Here is a 23,777-nt window from a genome sequence, read left to right on the forward strand (position 1 = left end):
ATGTTTTATCTATTATTTCCTCTCTGTTAGACCTATCTGTAGTGGAGGCTTGATTACTCCCTCTACACACTATCATAAGAAGAATTTCTTGTCCCACATTGTTCCTAACTCGAAGGTGCACAGGAGGACCATAGGAATTGAAGAAAGTCTACGCTATTCGTCGAAGGAAGCTCTACAACATCTACATCCAGATTTGGGCAGCAAAAACATAAAATTGATGGCTACAGAGAGTTTTGGTCTGATTCCAGCTAGCGTCTGGGGTTTTGGCACATGGCAAACGCACCTGTGTGGTTTGCTTTCGCTGAAATCGCCACCAGAAGCTTTTGTACTAGCTTTGCACAGTCATGGAGGAGCTATTTGGTAAACTTCAGTTTAATCCTTTTTGCAAATTCTTTAAGTATTGTTATATGGGGTCAAACCAAGGTTAATGCATGGCTACTAAACAATCTAAAATCATTACAACTCCCTCCAAGCCTAACCTCATCAATCCGATCCTTCAAAGTGGCCTTGTTTTCTGGTTTACAAAAACAGACTCAGGTTAAGCTTCACTAATCAATGATTAATCATCCCTAATCCAAGTCTTTCTTTTGCAATTGGTTGTCCATTCACGACAATGGGAAGTTGTTACAAACTTCTATCAAGTCATAATATGGTTGCTCATTAGTGTTGGAAGCTCATATTCACTCTTCTTTTTAACCTTCAATATTCCAATCTCAAGTGAGTCATCTAATAGAAACTACATTAAAAACAAGATTACAAAGATCAAAAAGAAGCCGCACTACTATTCTTATGCAAGGGATATGGTTCTAAGTGAACTTTTGAGCAATAACATGCATATATATGGAGAGGGTGAATTCTAGATTGTCTTACCATTAAAATGTGTAAAGGGACTAGACATTGCTTTTTGGGTATTCCTTCCAAAGGTTAGACCTTCCATACAATAGCTTATTCAATGAAGATAGATAATTTTGAAGGCCAAAATTTCTACACATGGCAAACTAAAGTTAAATTTACCTTAATGAAGAAAGGATTGTGGAATGTTGCAAATGGTATAGATAAGAAACCAAGCACAAGGGATACAAAGGCTACATGGCTGACCAAAGGTGAAAAAACGCTTGCCATTATAGCCTTAGGATTAAGTGATAATCTCATCCACCATATTGATGGAAAAGACACATCAAATGAAACACTTCATATACTGTTTGGAGCACAACCCAAGAACTCCAAAAACTCTCTTCTTATAAAGTTCTTTGAATTGAAAATAAATGTGGGGGATTCTCTTCCCACTTATCTAAACTATATGAAGAGCATTCTAACCCAACTTGCAAGAATCAACACACATTTTCGAATGATGAAGTTACTACAGTACGTCTAAAGAGTCTACCACAAGATGAGTATGGTAACATTGTTACCACACCTACCAACCTCCCTTCTCCATTATTGCTGGATGTAGAGAAGAAGATCAATCAGAGGCAAGGTCACAATTACAAGGATGAAGCTTACTTTAACCAAGGAAACATGGATCAAAGACATCCTTCAAAGGATCTTTTCAGAGAAAGGAGTTTCCTGAGAAGTCTTGTAACTTCACCTTAAAACTAACCATGAAGAGAAGGGTTGTTTTTCAAGGAAAAAGCCTAAAATATCCTTACTTTGTGTTGCAAAGGAAGCAGGTTCAAGTGGAGATGAAGCAAAGGAAGCAGATTCAAGTGGAGATGAAGCAAAGGAAGAAACAGAAGCCTCGAATGAGGCCAACTATCTTAAAGATAGCTAGGCTTTCTAGACAAAAGAGAACCTACCCTCCTACAGCCATCCCCATATCCTAAACTAGTTATACCATCTAGCATCATAAATGGCATTGTAAACCTAATAGGAGTAAGCCTATGGGCACCAGCATGGTCATCATACCCATCATTGTAAACAGTAACTAAGACTAGCATTGTCATCAACTTTAGCCATGGATATTTTGTTGAGGGAGGGTGCTAGATTAAATACACCAAAATATTTTGTTGAGGGAGGGTGCTAGATTAAATACACCAAAATATCCTTTATGATGACGTTAGGGAATTAGGGAGTAAGGTTCATAATCATTTTATCCATGTAAAATCACCAGTAGAGGAGTTAAAAATCAGAGTCGAGTTATGGAGAGAGAAGAGATTCTAGGCTTTATGGAGGAGGTTGAGAAGAAGATGTAGGAGATGCTCCCTAGGTTCATGTGCATGAGTTTCTTCAGTGAATCAATGTATCCAAGATGCCTACTTAAGAGGCAAGTCAGTTAATACAAAGTGTGCATGAGTATACTAATCGCACCTATGCGTATGTTAATCCATGTCTTAATCTCCTTAACTTAAGCTTTTCATTATGCTTCACAATGATGCTTCTTGATCATTATGAGCCCCCATGATTCCTTGATAAATGGCACTCATGATGTCTCTTGATTGAGATAGGAAGCACAAACTTTACACACATACCATCTACAAAGTGTGATCAATGAATTAACATAGTTACACACATACCATCTACAAAGTGTGATCAATGAATTAACATAGTTAAATTATAAGAAAAGCAAAGTCCAAACAAGTTCAAACCTATAAAAAAAGCAAGCAAGTATGCAAGCAACAAAGCACAAATAGGGACTCAATCTACACAATGGGATTCGTACCCATTCTCATTATTTAAAGCTGCGTTTTTTTCAATGAAATGAACTTTTGTTTATATATTCCCTTTCAAAGAAGATACAAACTGAAACCAACTAGAAGATGTCTTATTGATACAGTGTGCCTTGTTCTCAAAATAGGACTTTCTATTGTATACATTGTATTTTTGTCTTTCATTACATAAGCTTGGTAAGCGTAACTAATAATTGTTCTATTAACATGAACGCTTTTGCATGGGACCACACACATGTTCAAAGGTCATGTTAACCAAAGTAGTTATTAACATTTTGGGATATATATCTCATACCATGTTACTCTCTCAAATATGCTTTTGCAATTCTCATAGGCTATCGAAGGGACTTTCCACGATTTCATTTGGTCAAATGTCCTAGATGCTCAAAATTTGATCACACTTTTGCATCTTCAATATGTCTAAATGGAAAATATGTGCCAAAGCTTTACCTATGGATGTGTGCGAGGCAACCCTATAAGAATGGCAATAACATCTTAGGTCCGAAGATTGTACCCAAAAATCTTCTCAGGGAGATCGCGCACACAACAAAAGCAATTTTTATTTGCATAGTTCCTAAGTTTTTAAGGTTCAAGGAAATAATTATGCAATTGAGAAAGGACGTGCGTGCGCAAAAATGATGTTAATAAACCTATTTGCAAGCAGGTCATGGAGCCTCGACAAAAATATAGAGAAAAAAAGTTTTGCCTTGAAGATTGCAATCCACCCTCATGTTAAAATAAAATATGTACATTTAATTCTCTGCAATAAGATATCTGCATCTTATGACCAATTCTACAATGAGATATTTGCATCTTATGATCCTTAACACCATTTAGAAAAGCTGATAGGTAATCTACATTAGTGGAAGTACAACTACCCTAAAATCATTAAAAAAAAAGGAGTCCTTACCTTGAACATAAGCTTGGAAGATCAAGACTCACAACCCATTATGTTTAATTTGGTCTACAAAGAAGAGAACCTTTGGACTTAGGTCGATCCTGTCATAAGTATGTTTGGCCACCAGTAGTACACTCAAAGCTCATTGCTCAGTGCCATATTAGTAGATTACCATCCGAGGAGTTATTTGCAAAAAAATATGTACAATTTTAAGGTGAATGTTATTTTAAGTTATGCATACCTTTGGGCCAGCCTACGTTCATATTGCGAAATAGGAAAAAATACTCCTAGGAGACCTCCCAGACCCCGTAATGGACATGCCTCTAATGGAGTATTCGCCCTTTTCACATACATTCCCTCTCCCTCCCTCTCTCTCTCTCTCTCTCTCTCTCTCTCACACACACACACACACACACAAATTGGCATCGAATAGGATTGCAAAGACATGTCAGATTCTTAAAATGCCCAAGAATTTAAGGGACCGAATTTCCTTATCACGTTGAGGGTCGCTCAGAGGTTTGTACCAAGCTCAGCAGACCTGAGACTTTAAAATTCCCTCTAATGGAGCAATGGAATGAAAGGCCAAGGAACCTTTTCCCTTTCCCCAAAGAAAAGAGAGCTTAAATTAAACTGAGTAGTTAAATTGGGGAGTCAAGATGGTTTTAATGACAAAAAACAATGAGAATGGACTGAGCAATGACCATCACACTAACTTCAAGTACAAAGTGATTATGATGCCACGTCTTCTGCCCAGCATACACTACTTCAGATTACTAAAACCTTTACATTACAGTGCATATGATACCTCAACGATCAAAAAATAGAACCTCCCCCACTTCGTGCATAGCTATTCTTTCACAGTGCAATAACTAAACGTCACTCAATTCCAGTAGTTGTGGACTGCAACAGCCTACCATACACAACAGATGATACTATTTCCACAACTTCACAATCTTATCATGGCTTGCAGAAGCAACCATGCCTGTAACAGGTGATTGAGCAAGAGCTGCAATCAGGCCTTCATGAGCAGGCATCGTCATGCTCGTCTTCTCTTGCATACACCACAGCTCCAGCGACTGAAACCCCCACAGTCCGACAAGAACAAAGTCGGTATGATTTGAAATCTAAGAGATGCTAAAGTACAGTCACAGCCATGTCCTCCTTAGCTCTATACTTGAAATGCTCATCGCAACCAGAAGCGATAACATAATCTTTAAACCAAAAACTAGCCTTGCAAATTGAACAATACCTGATAGCAGCCAATGACAAGGATCTGTGGGTAGGCTGGATGAAACACGCAAGAATGAAACTTGTTTCCATTGCAGCTCAGCTCATGAATGCATTCCCCATCAGAACCAGGCCCAAGCGCCCACACGCGGACTGAGTCTTCACTCACAGAAGCAACAAAGTCACCAGTAGCATCCCAACACACTGAATGCACAGGTTTCGTATGCCTCTGCCAAAAAAAAAGGATGACTCTTTACAGTGAGTTTAGTCTAGAGAATAAAAAATGGCCAACCAAAAAAACAATACTACCACTCAACCATCTAATAAAATTCCCTGCAAAGATGCACACCAGTTTGGAACTCAACATGAAATACAGCACACAACACCTCTCAGCGGAGCAAGGCAGAGAGACTGAGAATTATGATGCTGTCTCGTCTCATCCATAGCAAGCACTCCATCCCATATCAAATTATTGTAAGTGAATTTGCAGCTTGCCCTCTCCACGTGGATTACATGTTTACAGACCACGGGAATTGCAAAAAACGAGGCTGCAAGGGCTGGTTTTTTTCTCCTCCATGCCGTAAGGAGTGAAAGATTGTTGCGTATGCACAACATATATCTTTAGAGCAGCTGCAAGCCTCATCGCACCAATTGCATGTAGTGACACGCTGTTAGGTAGAATTGACACGAGCACAAGGAACTTGGGAAATGCAGAGTATGTGACACAGTAGGTGGAGACAGAGGAGCATGCAATACTATATTGTCCAGCTGCTTTGAAATCCAAGGGCCCTTCCATTGCTTATTCATGGAAGGACTTAGCCCCACAGACACAGAGAGCTACACTGGTAATGACACATGCATGCCCAGACATGATAGCATGTGGACATGCTTTCCCATTGCAGCTGGTGTTCTTGGCAAGGTAAGAGGCCAGCTATGGGCAGATTAGACAATTGACTCTGTAAACAGCGCCTTAAATTTTATGAAGGAGACGTTCCACCTTCCTATTTTTGGACGCATCTCACTTATGAACATAGGCCCAGATAGTCCTCCCTGCCTTGTGTTCTTTTCAACACCAATCCTCGCACCCATGCCTTTCGCCGATCGTACCCAATGGTCTAAACCACACCTTATCACAGCACTCCAACACTGGCTCCCATTCTTCCATGCAGCATCCATGCCCCCCTGCCAACTCTTTGCATAGATGCCTTTGATCCTGTTGTCTGGAATTCCTCATTGAGTCTAACTCGGTACAGCCCTCTTCTCCATGACTCACAATTCCGGCATCCACACTCTCACAAGAGCTACAAGCTTTCCATCCGCGACTTCGTGAAGTTGCCGCCGGGAAGCCTCCATCTTGCCCAATCACATGGGCATCCCAATCACGGTCTATGGAGCCGTCCGATGCATGCACCCAAACGGATCTTCACACTCAGCGGTTATTCTATCAAGCACGCTCTACATCTCCCTCCAAGGCACAAAACTGGCCTACCTCTGTGCTAATCAAGCAAGGTAGAGATGCCCAAAGGATCAAAGTGATGCCACATGCCCAAGATCGGCAGTGTCCGACATTCCAACATTTCACCCCCAAGCAGCGACAGCTCTGTAATGCTTCCATTCTTCCTGTTGACATCCACATGCTTCTAGCAGGCCGGCCAAATAGCCACCATCACTTCAAAACGAGGCTCAAAAAGCACCCCAATCCATTCGGCCATCTCTAACAAGCCACCCATCGTTGGCGGCTTCCCAATGTCCCTACCAAACAAGGTATCCTCAATTCTTCCATCCTCATGGACACCCCAACCTGTCACACCCGCCTTATCGGCGAAGCTTGTTACACACCCACTACCAATTCCCTATCTCAAATCATGTGTCAGAGTTAAAGAAAGCAGTGTGTTGGAGTTTTCATCGAAAGAAGCTTCTACACATGTCCATCTTTTGTGCAATGCCAATGCATGCCACTTGCAATATATCCACAGGCACTGCATGTAATAGACACATACGCATTGTTCCTTCACAGACCTGCATAGAGCCTCATCATCGACACTCGTCCAAGTACATTTCTGGATGGGGGACCATGGCAGGCGCACTCCTGGCTGATGGTGTCAGAATGCACAACGGAAATGAAGACAACTGTTGTAGAGAGCAAAATGCAAATGAGAGAGGGAGAGAGAAGCTGTGTAACTCTACTCTATATACACAAGAAAATCCCAAATATGATACAAAACAAGTGTGGGAGGCCAAGGCCATTTTATATGGCCCCAGGCTGCTGGCCAGCCAGCCCATAAACAGCCGACAACAGCAATACCTGCTCACGACCAGCAAAAGACACAGTCAGCCAGCACTGTAGAACAGGTCGGGTAGCATAGAATTAGTCAACCACCATCTGAAACAGCCGACAGCTAGAAACAGTCCTCCCACACCCAGAAAAAATGTGAAAATACTATGGAAAGTGAGGAAAAATGGGAGAACACCAAAAATGGGCAGGCACACCCACAATAGAGGCCCTGGTGTAATGTACAGATAGGAGATGAAAGCTAACACCCCCTCTCAGCTCCTGGATGTGGAACCAACCCCAGTGAGCTAGAGCATAGCCTGAGGTAGAGACTTCGTGAAGAGGTCCGCCGCATTGTCCTCCGTCGAACAATAAACAAGCAAGATGTCACCAACCAAAATCTTCTCACGAACAAAGTGATATTGTATCTCTATGTGCTTGGTCCGGGCATGGAAGACCAGGTTCCAAGCAATAGCGATACAGCTCTAGTTATCAGATCGGATGACCGTGGGCTCCTTCTATGGAACCCCAATCTCGCCAAGAAACCTCTGCAACCACACAACCTCGCAAGCAGCAGCACAAGCAGCCCGGTACTCTGCCTCTGTAGACGACAAGGCAATAGTTGGTTGCCTCTTACTGCTCCATGATATAGCTCCTGAGACGAGGGTAAATCCGTAGACTGATGTAGATCTCCTCCCCAATGTGAGCCACTCCAGTCTTGGAGTTGGACTCTGTCCTTCGTTTCCCCTCCACTGTCGTAGAAGAGTCGAAGATCCTTCCTACCCCGCAGATACCGCAAGATGCACAATCTTGCATCCCAATGAGTCTTCAAAGGCGTCTACATGAACGAGCTCAACAGTCCCACAGGAAAGCTCAAGTCTAATCTGGTGTTCAGCAACCAGATCAATGAACCAACAAGCTTCCGATGCACAGAGGCATCAACCGGCTCACAAGGATCATTCACTGTAAGCTTCATGTTCGGGTCCATCGGGAACGTGCTAGGCCTTGAGTTTGAGGATCCAGCCCTTCCTAGGAGAGTTGATTCATGCTACCCAGACACGATTCGTCAAGGAGCGTAGTATCCTTGACAACATTTTCACCTTCTGGGAGGCGACGGCCCGAGCAAGATTTCTTGGTGAGGACTTGGTCGTGATGCTTCTCGATTTTGAGAAGGCATACGATAGAGTCGATTAGGGTTTCTTAGAGGGCACTATGCTTCGCCTGGGCTTTGAGCCAGGTTGGATTCGAGGGGTGGCGGCTCTATATTCCACAGCTCGTAGCCAGGTGTGCTGATTGCAGGAGGACGGGGGCCGAGTTTTGAGTTGAGGAGATCAGTCCGTCAGGGGTGTCCTCTCGCCCCGTTTCTTTTTCTCTTCTTTGTTGAGGCTATGAGCATGTATCTGACGGCAGAGGAGGTTGGTTTGAGAGGACTCCAGCTCCCAGTCCGGGGGGAGGACCTGCTCGATGCTGAGTTTGCTGATGACATGGGTTTATTTTTGCATGGCCACGAGGCCAATCTTCAGCGGGCCGGGCAGTCGCTCCAGGTTTTTAGTGCAGCTTCGGGAGCATTGATCAATTGGCGCAAGACAGTGGCCTTTTGGATCAGTAGCGCTCCCACTCCAACATGGAGCCCGGAGCCGGGTTTTAGATGGATTCCTCCTGGCACAGCAGTGCGATATTTGGGATGCCAGATTGGACTAGATTTGTCACCTGAGCAGCAGATTGCCCCGCTTCTTCTGAGCATTCGGGGGAAGCTTTTGTATTGGAGTACAGCTCGGCTATCCTTGGCTGGGAGGGTGGTGGTGGCAAATCAGCTGCTTTTAGCGACCATGTGGTACATTACGTCTTGCTGGATCTTCTCGAGCTCTTGTATCAACCAGGTACAGAGGCTGATCAGGAACTTTCTTTGGTCTGGGCGGGATGGTCAGCCAGCCCGGGCAAAGGTTGCTTGGGCAGTTATTACACTTCAGTTGGCCCAAGGAGGCTTGGGTATTATAGATCCAGTTGATCAGAGTAGAACCTTATTGGGGAAGCTTATAGTTCGGGGGCTGCTTCCAGGCGCGCTGAGCCTTGGAAAGAGCTTCTTTTGCAGCGGCTGCAGGCTCGGGCTCCCCCAGCAGGGGGCACTTGGGCACCAGAGATACGATGGATGTTCATAGAGATGAGGAGGACAGGTCTTAGTAGAGGATGGGAGGACAGATTTGCCTTGAGCATCCTGAGAGCTTGGGAGTCGCTCAGACCGGGGCTCTCTCAGAGACCTCCCTCTTGTGATGAGGAGCGGGCCAGACAGCCGCTCATCTGGAGCCCATCGGTTCGCACAAAGCAGGGTCATATGCTGGGTTCTCGACCTCGTCTAGCCTGGGGACCATTGGCGGCAGGCCCAGCACATAGTTTTGGAGACTAGCAGGCCTTTTGCAGTCTCCCAGAGGAGATCCAGGTGGAGAGGCTGAGTCACTTCAGAGGGGGGTTGATTATGAGGGATGACATTCAGGAGGCACTCACAGAGGAGTGGTTCACGCCTCTCGAGCCCGTGGCCCCACGGTGGATGGGAGCCTTTACTCAGTTGGAGATCCTGATTGCTGTCAGAGCTTGCACTGAGGATGGCAGATGCCTCTTCTATGAGATCCAGGATGAGGGCAAGCTTCAGAGAGTGGAGGTGGAGTCGCCTTTGGTTGCAGAGTGCATCTTTCAGAGGATACGGGTGGTGGCCACCGTTTCTCGGAAGTGGCATAGTGACCCAGACCCTGCAGATGTGGACTCTGATTGGCGCATATGGGCATATTGGAGGTTTTTTGGCTAGCCGACTGGAGGAGACCCAATCATGAGGCTGGCGGCCTTTTTCTCCACAGGCCGACTGCATGTATGGGGCCATATAAAATGGCCCCATGGCCCCCACATCATTGTATCTTGTTTTCATTGCGGGATCTTGTGTATAGAGAAGAGTTACATGTCTATCTCTCTCCTTCTCTTGTGCTGTCTATTTTCTGCACTCTGCTTGCTCTTGTGGTCTCAGATTTGGTTATCATCTCCGCTGCATATTTTGACACTTGCAACACAGACGATGAATTGTTGTTGGGCAACGTTAAGTGGTGCGCACAGTTCGAAGGTCCAACTGCAAGAGCGTTGGCAGACGATGGCAAGGGACCAACAACCGCCCTAGGGCAGCACACAAGATGAAAACACAAAAAAGAAAATGCGGTGCCGATGGCACATGCTGGTGTGTATTCAGATGGTGGACAGCCTTTGATGAGGAAGCTCTCATAGAGACAGGCGAGCAAAGAAATGGTAGGCTCTGATACCAATTGGTGGATCAAGCCCTAAGGTGCAGGCTAGCACAGCTGCTACAATGGATGGAACTCCATAGTGACTGTGGGTAGAGAGAGAGAGAGAGAGAGAGAGAGCACAAAGCTAGAGTGAGACAATGATTGTAGTACTCAATATGATTGATTGATTGATGTTGAACCTCCACCAAGTACATGCTTTTTATAGGCATAAGGCCTTATCTTGACTCAATCAAACCTAGACTAAGTCTCCCTAAGGAAACTTCCTACACAGTTGGACAATATCAAATTCAAGCCTAGCAGGCTATTCACACACACACTAGTACACTCATAAGGAGTGTTCACACATAGTTACAACTTACACCCAACGGCTACATGCTTGCCCTTTGACTTTGGAGCCCATACAACGATAAATAGCAAGAGAACATGTGTTGTCTCCAACATGCTCTTTTCCAGACATTCACCTACATGCATCATCTCTACACTTAAGATAAAGACCATCTCCCACCACAGGTATTGGAGTCCTTGAGACTATTCACGGAACAACTCACAGAGCAAGGGTTGAGTCAGGATTGGCCTCTAGATAGACCATCTCCCCCCTTTCTAGTACAGCTTGGATGCCCCATTTCTCAACCTCACCGAGTGAGAGATTGACCACATCATTCACACACACCTCTCATTCAGCTACACACTAGCAGGTCCTGGCTACTCCCCGTGGAGCTTCCTTCGAAGCTTCACTTCTACAAGAAGCCCTGCTCACAGTTTCAGATGATGGAGCCCAAAGTATTTTAGCGAACCCATGCATGTCGCATGCCGTGGGAATAGTAATCAGCCAATTGAGAATGGCTTCACATCCGCTCCAGATAAGAGGAAGAAGGGCATCCATAGGGAGGAATGAAAATGCAAGGTATATGCCGGGGAGGCAGAGACAAAAATGCACCATCTGTTCAGATATCCGTTACCTCTTCCAAGAGGGTTTTAGTCAACTCGCATGAGTCATGAATCATCTAGACTAGAGATGTTTAGGCTCCTTGTCATTTCTGTTCTATTCAAATCGGAGAATATCTTCCAGAGCTACATCGCCACAGCGAGATCCTCCACATGCCCCAGTACTTTACCACATGACATGGACATACACAATATGCATTTTGCATATGATGAAGCCCTTTGCGCACACACATGTTCATATACATAAATATTTAAACTTATTTACCTATACTTCTATATTTATACTTATATACCATAGTTATATATCAAAGAATCCTTCAAAAAATAGGACAGCAATTTCAGTCAACAAATTCAACGAAACTTGCCTGCAGTGAATGCACACGAGTTTCAGATTCAACGTCAAATATAGCAACCACATTCTCAGTAGCCGCAGCCAATAACCTTCCCACCCTCGGCTGAAATCTGACTTGGCTCATCCCCCCCTGTTACACAAAGGCACCGAATCAGCGAGTTTTCATTGTGGTGGCACACCTTACTACTTGCTGCACTAAAACTCATACATACAAAGTGCTAATTGATAAATCACTAACCTGGAACGTTCTTGTACAGATACCCTGGGTGACACTCCAGTATCGTATCTCATTTTCTCCATCACACGAGCAGAGGAGATCCTCATTGTTGGGATGGAAATCTAGTGACATCACCGTTCCTCGATGTCCTGAGAAGCTCCTCAACGAATAGCTCGGCTGCACAATATAGCATATACAACTGAACCTTTTTCATATCCTGATGTACTAATTATGGACTATCTATAATTAAAACAGGTATTTTTCACATAAACATGCTTTAAATAATCCACTAAACAGACATAGATTTGTGCACTAACATTGTCCGCATCCCAAACCCTGACAGTTTTGTCAAAAGAGGATGTTGCAAGACGTGTAGAGCTCGGACTAAATCGCACATCAGTAATCAAAAAGTTGTGTTCTTCAAGCGTGCTCTTCAATTTTAAGGTATCCATGTTCCATAAAACTGCCTGCAAACAAAAAACAGCCAAGACCTTCAAACACCTATAACTAAGCTAGATGCCACCACAAGTAATTTCATATTGATTCACAGAGATCATGTTAAAAATCTTGCCTTCTTATCATGACCAGCACTTGCAAGCAGCTTGCCATCAGAGGAGAAGTGGCAAGACACTACTTTGCTATTGCTTGCCTGAAGACGGCCAAACTCTGAAAAAGAGAAACCTGTTTAACAGAAGAGGATGATGACTTTAGTCAGACCAACCTTTGAAAAATACTCAAAGCTATGTGGCACAGAAATAGTGATTACTGATCCAGACAGTCCCTAATGAAAGCACTAGTGAATCACATGAATAACAATGAAATGTAAAAACCTTTGCTAACGTCCATATTGTGCCCTGTGGGACTCCTCTTACTGCAGTTAAACAGTGGTTCTCGTTGATCTGCCTCCTCGTGAGACAGAAAAGATTCAACATTGTCATCTAAAGAACCTTCTTCTGGAAATCGATCTATATCAGCCTGCACAGTTACCAGGCCCAGTTTAGTAAGCAGTGGAAGAGGCTCTGCAACTTTAAAAAACACTCTTCAAGTAATCTCTTACCAACTGATTGGATGAACCTCCTAGGGGTCCAGTACCATCTGAGCCATACATCATCAGCGCCTTCGATGTGCCACCACTGTGTTGCAATGCACTAGCCATCGAAATAACATCACCCGGCGTGTGAGTGGAAGGGGTTGAGGGAGCCGAATTCGGGCCAGCAGTATTCCCAGTTCCAGTGCTGTTTGCTGGGCCAGAAGAAGATGCTGGCTGCTTCCTTTTCCTCCCATTTTGCCCTTTTGAAACCGTCTAGTGTACCAGATAAAACAGCTCAATATAACACTCATGGCAAGCTACTCCAATATGTAAAGCCTCACAAAGTCATAATACATAAGTCGTAGAAGATACATCATTATGGTCATTGATGTCACACCTGATCGCTGGTTCGAAAAGTATTGGCAAGACTACCATCCACAACACTACCAACTCCCACAAGCCTATCCTGTTGTTGCTGAGGTGTGGCAGGCGGTGGTTGCTGAGATGTTTGTGTCTGCTGGGAGGGCTGTGCTTGATTACCACTCGATTGCTGTAGTTGCTGCTGCTGCTGCTGCTGCTGCTGTTGTTGTTGCTGCTGAAGTTGAGCTAGCTTTACCTGAGATGAAAATAGAAAGGCAAATACTGAGGTTTAGGCACCAAAAATTCTCCAAATTTCACAAGTCACATAAATTAAACAAGTGTCAAAATCACTATAACCCGCCCTTCAAGGGAAGACATGAAAAATTTTACATGCCCAAGATGCTTGATATAAATTTCCACATGGAGAAAGAGACTAATTAAACGGCCCTACAACATCCAAGTGGGTGCAGTTAAAGTTGAGAAAGAGTACCTTTTATATATTTATTTATTTATTTATTTGTGTGTGTGTGTGTGTGTGTGTGTGTGTGTGTGTGTGTGTGTGTGTGTTGGGGGAGAGAGAGAAATGAAATGAAATGAAATGAAATGATATATTAACGTCTTCAAAAGGCCAAAATGACCTATGAGACCAAAACGGTTACAACAATTGGTGGATCTCATACAATGTCTGTGTAAGGAAAGCTAAAAACAACTAAACAACTAACTGAAACTGAAACAACTATGAGGAAAAGTACGGTACCAGGAACTCCTAATGGATAACATCTAGGAGGAAAACTCCAGCAACAAAGGTAAGCATCATACACATCACTATCCAAAGATGTCTCTCATCGGTCGATGGCGGATATCCTCAATGTCCTCCATGGTGAGTACTCTGACTGGACGTCTCCCATGCCGTGCTAGTATGATCCTGATCCTCTGTTGTAGTCTCCGCCGGTGTCGAGATGGGCCTCTCATCTTGGGGCGCCTGGACCGCCCTAGCTCTATAGCCCGATCAATCAGTGTACCTCTGGTGCGGCTGTACTCTGGGGCTAGCTGCAATGCCTGCTGACCTAACTGCTCAATCTCTGGTCGAAAGAAGTCTGTAATCTGCCTCTGTAGGTGTCTCTCCCTCTCTGATCCCCTCCCTCTCAGGAGACCCTCTCTATGTCTACGCAGCTCCAGCAAGTACAATCCGAGGCATCTCTGATCCTGGTATCTCATGACTCTAGAAAGTGGTCCAAAGCCCTCTCTGAACAGGCAGTGAAAACGGCCTCGTATCTCATAATATACTGGACAGTGACATATGTAATGTAACTCTGTCTCTGGCTCCATCTGGCACAGCTGACAAATCCTGGCCTCAGCTGGTACTCCTCTGAATCTGCCAGTCTCAATCTCTAGCTGGTGTGAGGATGTGCGCATCTGACCAATAGCACACCGTACCCCATGAGAAAGATGAGTATCCATGTAGCTGGGTCTAATCACAAACCCATCCTCCGTGAGCTGGAGAAGATGATCTCTATAGAAAGCCATCTTCGTACCAAGCTCGTGTGTCGGCTGTATCCATGTCCTCCTAGTGTCCAGCTGAGTCAAGTCTTGCCTGATAAGTCTGGTAATCTCTGCCCGTGTGAGAGAGAGAGAGGGTGCATCCAGGGAGTACTGAAATGGAGGTAGCCTGTCCATACTAAAGCCATGCAGTTGGAACCAAGCTGTCATCTGTGCATACCAACATGATCCGTCTCCGTGTGATGCCAACTGTCGTGAAGACTCCAGGGCTAAGCGAGCATATCTGTCTCTAGGGAGAGCCCAAGTGCTATGTATAAAGGAGACTGATCGAGTGAGTGCCTCTACTACCAATGGGGGGGGCAGCCATCTCTCCACGGATAATATCATGTGGTACGGAGGCCTTGGCCCTAATCATCCGGGAAATCATAGAAACCAAGGACCTCTCCATACGTCTCCATCCATCAGTGCTACCAGCTCGGCTGTGGTGATCCACTGAGGGTCCCCATATCTCCACTCCATACAGCATGGCTGAAGTGACCAAAGTGTCAAAGAGCCACAGCTTTGTTCGAGGTTCCTGAAACTGAACCTGCGAACACATCCTCTCTAGTCTCCCCAATGCTGCATAAGCTCTGGTCAATCTGGTCTCCGCTGCTCTCCTCAAGGAAAATAGTGGACCACTAAAAACCACACCAAGGTAAGTATATGCATCTGTATACTCCACTGTCTCCTGACCATATGTAAAGGTGGGCATTGACCTCCTAACCCACTGTGCTGTGGTGTTAAACACCATCACCTTGGTTTTACCAAGGTTAACAGACAATCCACTGTCCTCTGCAAACATGTGCAATGCATCCAAATGACGCTGCATCCCCTCTGGAGAATCTGAGATCAGCACAATATCATCAGCATACAATAACAGCGGAATCCATGTCCCTGCTAGCTGTGCTCCTGTCACCCTCCCGCTCTACATAGTCCGAAACCTCATCCACATACATCCCAAATAAGGTGGGGGAAAGGGGGCAGCCTTGTTTCACCCCAATAGTGGAGTGAACCATCTCAGATATACCCTGGGTAGTACGTACCTGCCCCACAACTGTCCTGTATAAAGCCATGATTCCCCAAATCAGCTCTGTGGGCACTCCCATCTCCTGTAGTCTACGCATCAGTCTGGCTCTCGGTACTGTGTCAAAAGCTTTGCGGAAATCCACAAAGCAACAATAAATCCTCCTGCCATATAATCTGCCCTCCTCAATAATAGCTCTGAGTGTCAAGATATGGTCAAGAGTGGAGAAACCTCTCCTGAACCCTGCCTGCCCTGATGCACGTATGCCCTCTCTCTCTGCCCATCTACTCAACTCCTGCTCAAGAATAGATGCATATAATCTAGCCAATGTGTGACCAATCATGATGGTACGATAATTCCCAAGAAGCATGGGATCCCCTGACTTGAAGATAGGCACAATCGTGGACATATTCCAAGTCTCAGGAAAACCCTCACACATGGCTCGGTTAAACATCATAGCAATAAGCTCTGCAAGCATATCTCTGGCATGAATAAAGTGCTCTGCTACCAAACCATCATGATCATATGCTCTCCCAGTCCTCATCCTGTCAATAGCTTTCCTTACCATCTCAGCAGTAAAGAAAGCACACGTCTCTGGGCATGGCTCCGATGGGTCTGGCAGGGGCGGCTGTCCTGGTGCTGTGTACAGGGATGCTGCATACTCACCCCAAATCTCTGTGGAGGGAGAGAGAGAGAGAGAAAGAGAGAGAGAGAGAGAGAGAGAGAGAGAGAGAGAGAGAGCCTTATTTGGTTAATGGCCCTGCAACCTCCAAATGGGTATGTTTTTAACCTCTCATAACAGTAACAAAAGAACTTGGTTGACCTAAGGATAAAAAATGAACACAAAAGCCTCCATGTGGGCAGGCCAAAAAATGCCTTGTGCACTCATCAATAACATGAATGATAAACCCGAAGTTCACAATATACATTTGATTTGATGCCTTGTACAGACTAGAATTCCTTACACTTTCAACCATTGAATGCGTATTCTAAACTGCCAAAACATTCGAAGATTCACAACACCTTTCACATTAGTGTTGGGAATCAAGGTCTTACTTGTGTGTGAACCCACTCTTATGAGTGTGGTAGTGTGTTTGTGTGTGAACCAGCTCTTAAGAGGGTAAGAATAATATCTAGATATTTGTGTGTGCTATGACATAAGCAACGATGTCAAGAAGTGAACCTTTGTACCTATAAAGGTCTTGTACTTGTTTGAAGAAATAGAACAGTCACATCATTCAGTCGTGTACTTCACTCTCTCTCAAACGGGGGTAGAGTCGGAGCAGCACTATGTTTGCTAGTGCCCAGTCTACTATGAGATCACACAGAGATTTCACGGTCTATTCAGAGAGGGCTTTGGACCCTTATCCCAGATTATGGAGTACCCAAATCAGAGGTGCCTTGGACTCTTCCTACTGGAGCTCACCTGACTTAGAGAGTCACTACTCAGAGATCCGCACCCCCAACAGCCCTTCTCTCAGCTTCCAATCACCAGTTTTTTCCAACCTATAGGGGTAGATAGGAAGGCACCAGAGCCCATCGCAGTGGATACAGGAGCCTATACCACTTTTTTTTAGCATTTGTTGGACTTTTGTCCAGGTCGCCCTGTTACCTGTAGGAAGCCCTTGAGGACCTATATAATAGGTGCCTCAGTCCTCATCGTTATTATCCCCATTTTCAGCCCTGACTTGTACATACCAGCACTCACGGGCCTCCCTCATGCTGTTCCTTCAATCATATTCAAGTTCTTGATCATCTGCAATCTACTATCTACACATATATGCAGTTTTATTCACTGTTTTTTACAGCAGTAGCACATAAATCTCACATGGTATCAGAGCCTAGAACTGCTCTACGACCCACGTTTTTCTTCATGAACCTGTTGTTTACAGATTTCAGCACATAAAGATCTGCGTTTTCAGATCTGGGAGCTGCGTTTTTCATCAGAGAGCTGCGTTTTCTCAATGGTGCTGCATTTTCTTCAATCAGGCCGTGTTTTTTTTAAGTGAGCTGTGTTTTCAGCATATGTGGTGCCATTAAACCTTGGAGAACCATTTCATTTCTCCCCTTCTCATTTTTTTCCCACTCTGCATTCCTTCTTCTTTATATCCTCATACTAACTGTGCTCAGTTTGAGAGGAGGTCTAGCTGCTTCTAGCTCTATTTGAAGAGGAGGATTCTGTGTTTGGAGGATATGGTTTCAGGAGATCAATATTCTAACTTCTCTCGACTTCTTTTCTCCTCCTAGGGAATCCTATCCCCTACTTCTCAGGCTACCACTTCATCGGTACCCTCTCCCTCCACCCCTTTGGTGGTCCCCCCATCATTTCTTGCAACCACTTCTTCTCTTGTTTCTCCCCTCCCACGGAACCTCTCCCCTTCTCTCTCTCATGTTCCATCCTACACTCCTCCCCAAATCAGTGATTCCATGGAGCTTACAGCCACCAATTATCATACTTGGTCTTTTTATACCCAGTTGCTTCTTGAAGGTGTTGGTGTATGGACATCAGTTATGACACCTACCTTGGTGGATCCAGCTTTACGGGGAGTTTCGGATGCTCGTGCACGCCTCATCATCATTCATTGCATGACTCTTGCCATACAGGCACAGTTTATTTCTACGAGGAGTAATGCCCCAGAGATGTGGCTTGAGATTCAAAGGAGGTTTGGTGATGTTTCTTCTGTGAAGATTGCTAAGCTAGAGATGGATCTTGAGAAGATTTCCATCAGTGAATCTGACAATATCACTGACAAGATTGGGGACTTTACTCGCATCTAGCAGCAACTTGAAGAATATGGGAGCGCAATCAACAACCCGATCCCAAAGCTACTTGGTAAATTGCCTCCCTCTTTTGATTCCTTCAAAGATCATATTTACTTTCGCCAACATCTTCCATCTTTTGAAGAAGTCGTGCGATATCTACATGACAAGTGTTTGATGAGAGGCAAAGGAAAGTCAAAATCTGCTATTGTTAACCAAGATAAGGGCAAGAACAAAGGATGACCAGGAGGCAACAACACCAACAAAAACAAAGCTCCCAAGGAAAAAAGGTAAGAAGGATGCAAAGGTAACAAAACCTTGAAGTGTTCTTTTTGTGGTAGATCAGGTCATACGAAAGAACGGTGCTTTGCTCAACGTGACAACAACAACAACAAAAACAAAGCTCCCAAGGAAAAAAGGTAAGAAGGATGCAAAGGTAACAAAACCTTGAAGTGTTCTTTTTGTGGTGGATCAGGTCATACGAAAGAACGGTGCTTTGCTCAACGTGACAATTCTCGAGCAACCAAAGCCAAGTACAAAGCCAAAGATAACTCTTACAATTCTGACAAGGATTCTGATAAGAACAAAGGCAAGGAAAAGGTGAAGGACAAGGGCAATGCCAAAGTGGCATACATGGCAGTTACAGATCCTCCCCCTACCTCTCCACAAGATACTTTCCTCGTGATCACAGATATAACTTCTTCCACAGAGGTTAGTGACACACCAATAGAGGTTGAGTGGGTTAGTGACAGTGGTGCTTCCGCCCATATGACCAAACATTCTCATATTTTGGAGGATTACCAGCCACTCCCCTCTTCGATTCCCACTGGAGATGACTCTCCATGAAGTTTTACATGTGCCTCGGCTTTCAAAGAACTTGTTTTCAGCCCACATGGCTGCTCGGAAGGGACTTGGAGTTTATTTTGGTGATGAGATGGTTGAGGTCATTGACAGAAAGACACTCTCAGTTGTGGCCAATGGAGTTCATGATGGAGGCTTCTCCTCACAGATTCCCTCATCCGACTCTCATATCCATCAATTATTCTCTCCTTCTCATGCCTTAGTCTCCATTGATGAGACCTCTTTGTGGCATTCACGCTTTGGTCATCTACCTGTTTTTGCTTTGCAGAAAATTTCATCCCAGCAGCAGTTGGTTCTTGGTTTACCTAAGCTCCGTCAACTACCACATATACGCTCGTCTTGCATAATCGGCAAACATCACAGAGATGCTTTTCCAGAGGAGGCTACATATCAAGCTACACAAAAGCTCGAGCTTATACATGCAGACTTGGCTGGAACTATGAAGGTTGAGCCCTCGGAGGGGCTAAGTACTTCATGCTTTTGGTGCATGATTTTACTCGGAAACTGTGGGTATGTTTTTTGGCTCGCAAGTCTAATGCTTTTGCCAATTTTAGGACTTGGATAGCCATGGTTGAGAATCAGTCTCACTCTGTAGTTTCATTCTTGCGGACTGACAATGGTGGTGTGTTTATACCCTTTGATAAGTTTCTTGCATCGAAAGGTAATCAACAGCAAACAAAAGTTCCTTACACTCCTTGGCATAATAGAGTAGTTGAGAGGAAAAATCGGACGAGATGGCGAGATCTTTATTGCATCATTCTGGTCTTCCCCCCGCGTTTTAAGAAGAAGTTGTGGCTACTTTTGTTTCTCTCATAAACCCCTCACTCACGAAGGCGGTTGACGGATTCACACCAAAGGAGGCATTTTCTAGACATAAGCCATCTGTATCACATTTTTGTAAGCCCAACAGAGCGTGCAGTGATAGATGAAACCACATATACGAGAGATAAAGATAGAGAGAGAGGAGGGGCGAGAGAGATGGGAATAGGGGTTTCACACAGTACACCACATTAAACAGGGAACAGGCCCCGCCCCCTCTTCAAGAATTTATTTCAGGAACAATCCACTGGCTTTTCCAAGCCAGGACCAATACAACAAATGCATACAATATCAAACAAAAGTGTCAATGTCGAGATCGGGCCGAGGTCAATGTCGAGGCGCAAGATGACTAATGCTAAGCTTACCACAAGAATGACCCACAAGAGACTTACACCGGGCTAGTACCAATATCCAATATCTAAATCAATTCTTTGTTATTCACAAGAAATCTCACAAGAAACTTGAGGGTGAGATGTTGGAAGAGATGCACGGTTATCCAAGGTTCTTTCACCAAAAAGAGAAGAGAAGACTTTTCTTCCTTAGGTGGCAGCCCTCCAACAGAAGGCGGTTAACACTTAGTTTAGGTGGTGCTATTGGGGGCAACACAGGACAGCAAACAGGCAGCTGAGGGGGAGCACACAACAGCGGAAATCCGGCAAACAGGCGGCTAAAACGCAGGCTCAAGTGTGACGGAGGCGCCAGCCGGCAGGCGGCGAAAATCGGCTCTGGGCAGTGGCGATGCCGGCGGCAGGCGGCGGAGATCGGCTCTGGGCGACGACGACGCTGCCGACGGCAGGCGGCGGAGATCGGCTCTGGGCGACGGCACTTTTTCACAGGGCGGCACAAAGGCAGTCGTGGCTCTACAACAATGGTTGGGATGGAGATGGGGGATTTGGATGGCGCTTAGGAAGTAGAGAGGGAGGATGATGACGTTGCTCAAGACTCCTCTTGCTCTCCACGAGGTCAAGCTCCAAAAGTTTCTATGCTCCACCATGAGGATACAAGCTTCTTACATACTTGATGGGGGACCATGCTTTTGCCACACTTTGCTTTTGCTTTATCTTCTAGTTTTTGCTTTGCCTCCTTGCTTTTGCTTCATTAATTATTAATAATAGTCAAAGTTCTTGATTGTGCTTTTACAACTTCAAGGCCTTGCTTATTGGCTCTCGAGCAACTTTTTGAAAAAGCGGCTTTTAGCTTTTTGATCCAATTCGATGTTCTCTTTCCAACGGTGCCCTCAACTTTTCGGTCAACAAAGTTTCACTTTTGCTTTTTCTTGCTTTTTGACCAAGACAAGTGCTTTTTCTGGCATTGTTGCCACCAAAACTAGAGCATATCCAAATAACCATTATGAGCTGAATAATGATCAATTCCAGGTCTCTCTCTCTCTCTCTCTCTCTCTCTCTCTCTCTCTCTCTCTCTCTCTCTCTCTCTCTATATATATATACAATGAAGAGAGCTTAGAGGTACAATATTCCAGTTCAATATAAATATATACAATGAAGAGGGCTTAGAGGTACAATATTCCAGTTCAATATAAATATATACAATGAAGAGGGCTTAGAGGTACAATATTCCAGTTCAATATATATATATATACATACAATGAAGAGGGCTTAGAGGTACAATCCCTCCCTCTTAAATCTTCTTGATAACAAAAAGTCACAAAAATATGTTCCGATACAATTTAAGTCATACTCATGGTCCTCATGATACAAAACTGCTTTCTTCTTCAGTCAGGCCATCAGATTTATTAGGGGCCAGCCTCACCTGGTTCCGGCACCGGATTTCTCGTCCGCCAGCTGGACACAGGAGAGGGATTTACGATGGGAGCTCCTCAGCAGCCTCACCATCTGGTTCACCTGGAGGGCCCGGTGCTTCACGGCCTTTGAGGGGAGATTGGAGCCACCAGCAGAGACTGTACGGGGGATTTGGCAAGAGTTGATCCACACCCTGCGAGGACAGTACGACCGCATCCGGGGAGACTCGGATGAGGCGATCTTACGGCGCCAGGCCTTTCACACCACTTGGCGCTGTGGCCCTTTCTACACCTTACACACGGGATCCCCCCGTTGGCACTACAGGCCACCTGTTTGGCTCTTCCCTCCCCCCATTGTATGATTTAGCCGCTCATTTCTTTATACTGATGCTTGTATTTTGCAGCACCTAGGGAGAGTCTCCCGGGCTGCCATGATGTATTCGCTGCTCTTATCTTTCTTAGGAGCAGGAGCGATCTTTTGTAGCCCTACGGGCGTTTTTATATAACTAATGAAAGGATCTTTTCTCGGAAAAAAAAAACTGCTTTCTTCTTTTGACAAACTTCCTGACAGGATGTCAATCTGATGATCTTCTGGTCTCAATATCAACTAGCCACAACTCGGACGAAAACTTCACAATGTGAAATCTGCATGGCCGCTAATATGACTGAATTATATACCTAGATGAATCCAAGAACATGCCCAATTTCACCTTTTAGGAACATGCATGTTATATACTCATGGTAGTCAACCCACAACACTATATAACTATCAACTCCATTATGCATAGTATGGACTAGATACTATGACATCCCCACTAACGTCATCAGTGCCCAATAGTGAGTGTAGAACTCTATATCAAGATATGCTCTCACACACGCACTCCACACACACACACGCACGCACGTACGTACGCACGCACTCCACGCACACATAAGAGCATATATTCACACAAAGCCCTTCGTACTATGTTACTGTCAAACCTCCGAAGATGCAAGGCAGACTCAGCCATAATGAAGCCTAGCACTAAGGGAAGTAGCAAATAGAAAGAATTAGTACAACAAATAAGTAGTTGATAGGACAAATGCACCACTAAAGATAGAAAGAATAGGCACAATATCAACTAGCCGCAACTCGGACGAAAACTTCACAATGTGAAATCTGCATGTCCGCTGATACGGCTGAATTATATACCTAGATGAATCCAAGAGCATGCCCAAATTCACCTTTTAGGAACGTGCATGTTATATACTCATGGTAGTCAACCCACAAGGCTATATAACTATTAACTCCATTATGCATAGTATGGACTAGATACTATGACATCCCCACTAACGTCATCAGTGCCCAATAGTGGGTGTAGAACTCTGTATCAAGATATGCTCTCACACACGCACTCCACACACACACACACATAAGAGCATATATTCACACAACCCCCTTCGTACTGTTCTATCAAACCTCCGGAGATGCAGGGCAAACTCAACCATAATGAAGCCTAGCACTAAGGGAAATAGCAAATTGAAAGAATTAGTTCAGCAAATAAGTAGTTGATAGGGTAAATGCACGGCTAAAGATAGAAAGAATAAGCTCTGGTCTCTTTAGCTTCTTGATCTGTTAGGTTGGGACAATTCAAGTGTCCCTTCTTTCCACATTGGAAACACTTCCCTTCTTTGGTATATTCTTCGAGTTGCTTGAGGGACAATTTTCTTTGAAAGAGTAGGGGTTTGTCCTCACTCCTATTGTTCTTCTCTTGTGACTCAATG

At 44.6% G+C, this 23,777-nt stretch overlaps 1 protein-coding gene across 3 annotated transcripts in view; it reads right to left on the reverse strand.

Annotated features, from left to right (window-relative positions):
* Positions 1-4,184: 4,184 nt before the first annotated feature.
* Positions 4,185-23,777, reverse strand: part of LOC147604375 (transcriptional corepressor LEUNIG-like) — a 44,329-nt gene continuing 24,736 nt past the window's right edge. For all 3 annotated transcript variants that reach the window (XM_086795534.1, XM_086795535.1, XM_086795536.1), the window contains 9 exons: positions 13,289-13,507; positions 12,919-13,164; positions 12,692-12,836; positions 12,433-12,542; positions 12,179-12,328; positions 11,883-12,038; positions 11,658-11,774; positions 4,814-5,020; positions 4,185-4,640 (listed from right to left, as the gene is read on the reverse strand). In XM_086795534.1, the coding sequence (XP_086651660.1) occupies positions 4,497-4,640; positions 4,814-5,020; positions 11,658-11,774; positions 11,883-12,038; positions 12,179-12,328; positions 12,433-12,542; positions 12,692-12,836; positions 12,919-13,164; positions 13,289-13,507 (1,494 nt within the window). In that variant the 3' untranslated portion in view covers positions 4,185-4,496. The remainder of the gene's footprint in view (positions 4,641-4,813; positions 5,021-11,657; positions 11,775-11,882; positions 12,039-12,178; positions 12,329-12,432; positions 12,543-12,691; positions 12,837-12,918; positions 13,165-13,288; positions 13,508-23,777) is intronic.

The sequence above is a fragment of the Cibotium barometz genome, chromosome 62, assembly GCF_041138505.1.
Source record: "Cibotium barometz isolate CiBa-2024 chromosome 62, ASM4113850v1, whole genome shotgun sequence".
In the NCBI taxonomy this organism is placed as follows: Eukaryota; Viridiplantae; Streptophyta; class Polypodiopsida; order Cyatheales; family Cibotiaceae; genus Cibotium; species Cibotium barometz.